The sequence below is a fragment of the Bison bison genome, unplaced genomic scaffold (assembly GCF_000754665.1).
Source record: "Bison bison bison isolate TAMUID 2011002044 unplaced genomic scaffold, Bison_UMD1.0 scf7180017864460, whole genome shotgun sequence".
Taxonomy (NCBI): Eukaryota; Metazoa; Chordata; class Mammalia; order Artiodactyla; family Bovidae; genus Bison; species Bison bison.
The window spans coordinates 6446340-6446891 of NW_011495022.1; the positions used below are offsets into that span (position 1 = coordinate 6446340).

At 56.9% G+C, this 552-nt stretch overlaps 1 protein-coding gene across 1 annotated transcript in view; it reads right to left on the bottom strand.

Moving 5' to 3' along the window:
• The window catches only part of SP9 (Sp9 transcription factor), a 2654-nt gene extending 2345 nt beyond the window's left edge, over positions 1-309 (bottom strand). Inside the window, exon 1 of the mRNA XM_010859812.1 lies at positions 289-309. Coding sequence (XP_010858114.1) covers positions 289-309 — 21 coding nt within the window. The remainder of the gene's footprint in view (positions 1-288) is intronic.
• Positions 310-552: the final 243 nt, after the last annotated feature.

Genomic DNA, 552 nt, shown 5'->3' on the forward strand with positions numbered 1-552 from the left:
CGAAAGGAAGGGGGGGGGGGGGAGGATGGGATATAAATCACGCGGGGGAAAAAAAGGAACCTCTAAAACCGAATATTGAAAGGACTTGCTTGACAAATCCTTTTCTTTCAAAGGCACCTCCTGGGTTCCAATAATTTGGAAAGAATCAATCCCAGAAATGTGGAAAGTGCTCAAAGAAGCTGAGGCTGCAGTCGGGCAGCAACAGTTTCTCCAGAGCCGCCGACCTGGAGAAGCCATAACGAAAAATTACTCCTGTTAAAACAAGCAAATACCGCACTTTCGACTTACCCCAAGTATAGACGTGGCCATAGCAGGTCCCTGGGTGGCGTGGCGGGGCCTGGAGCGAGGCTGAGCCTGGCGGCTGCTCGGTAAAACTATTCGGGTTCCGCGCGGCTCCCGTGTCCCCGCGCCCGCGCCGAGCGGACTCCGGGCTCCCGCCGGCTAAACTCAGCCTAAGTGCGAGGAGCACCCGCTTTGAAGTGCCGCTGGCTGCGCTTCTTGCCCAATGAGGGCGCAGGCAGAGCAGACGGGAGCTGCCCAGCAGCCAATCAG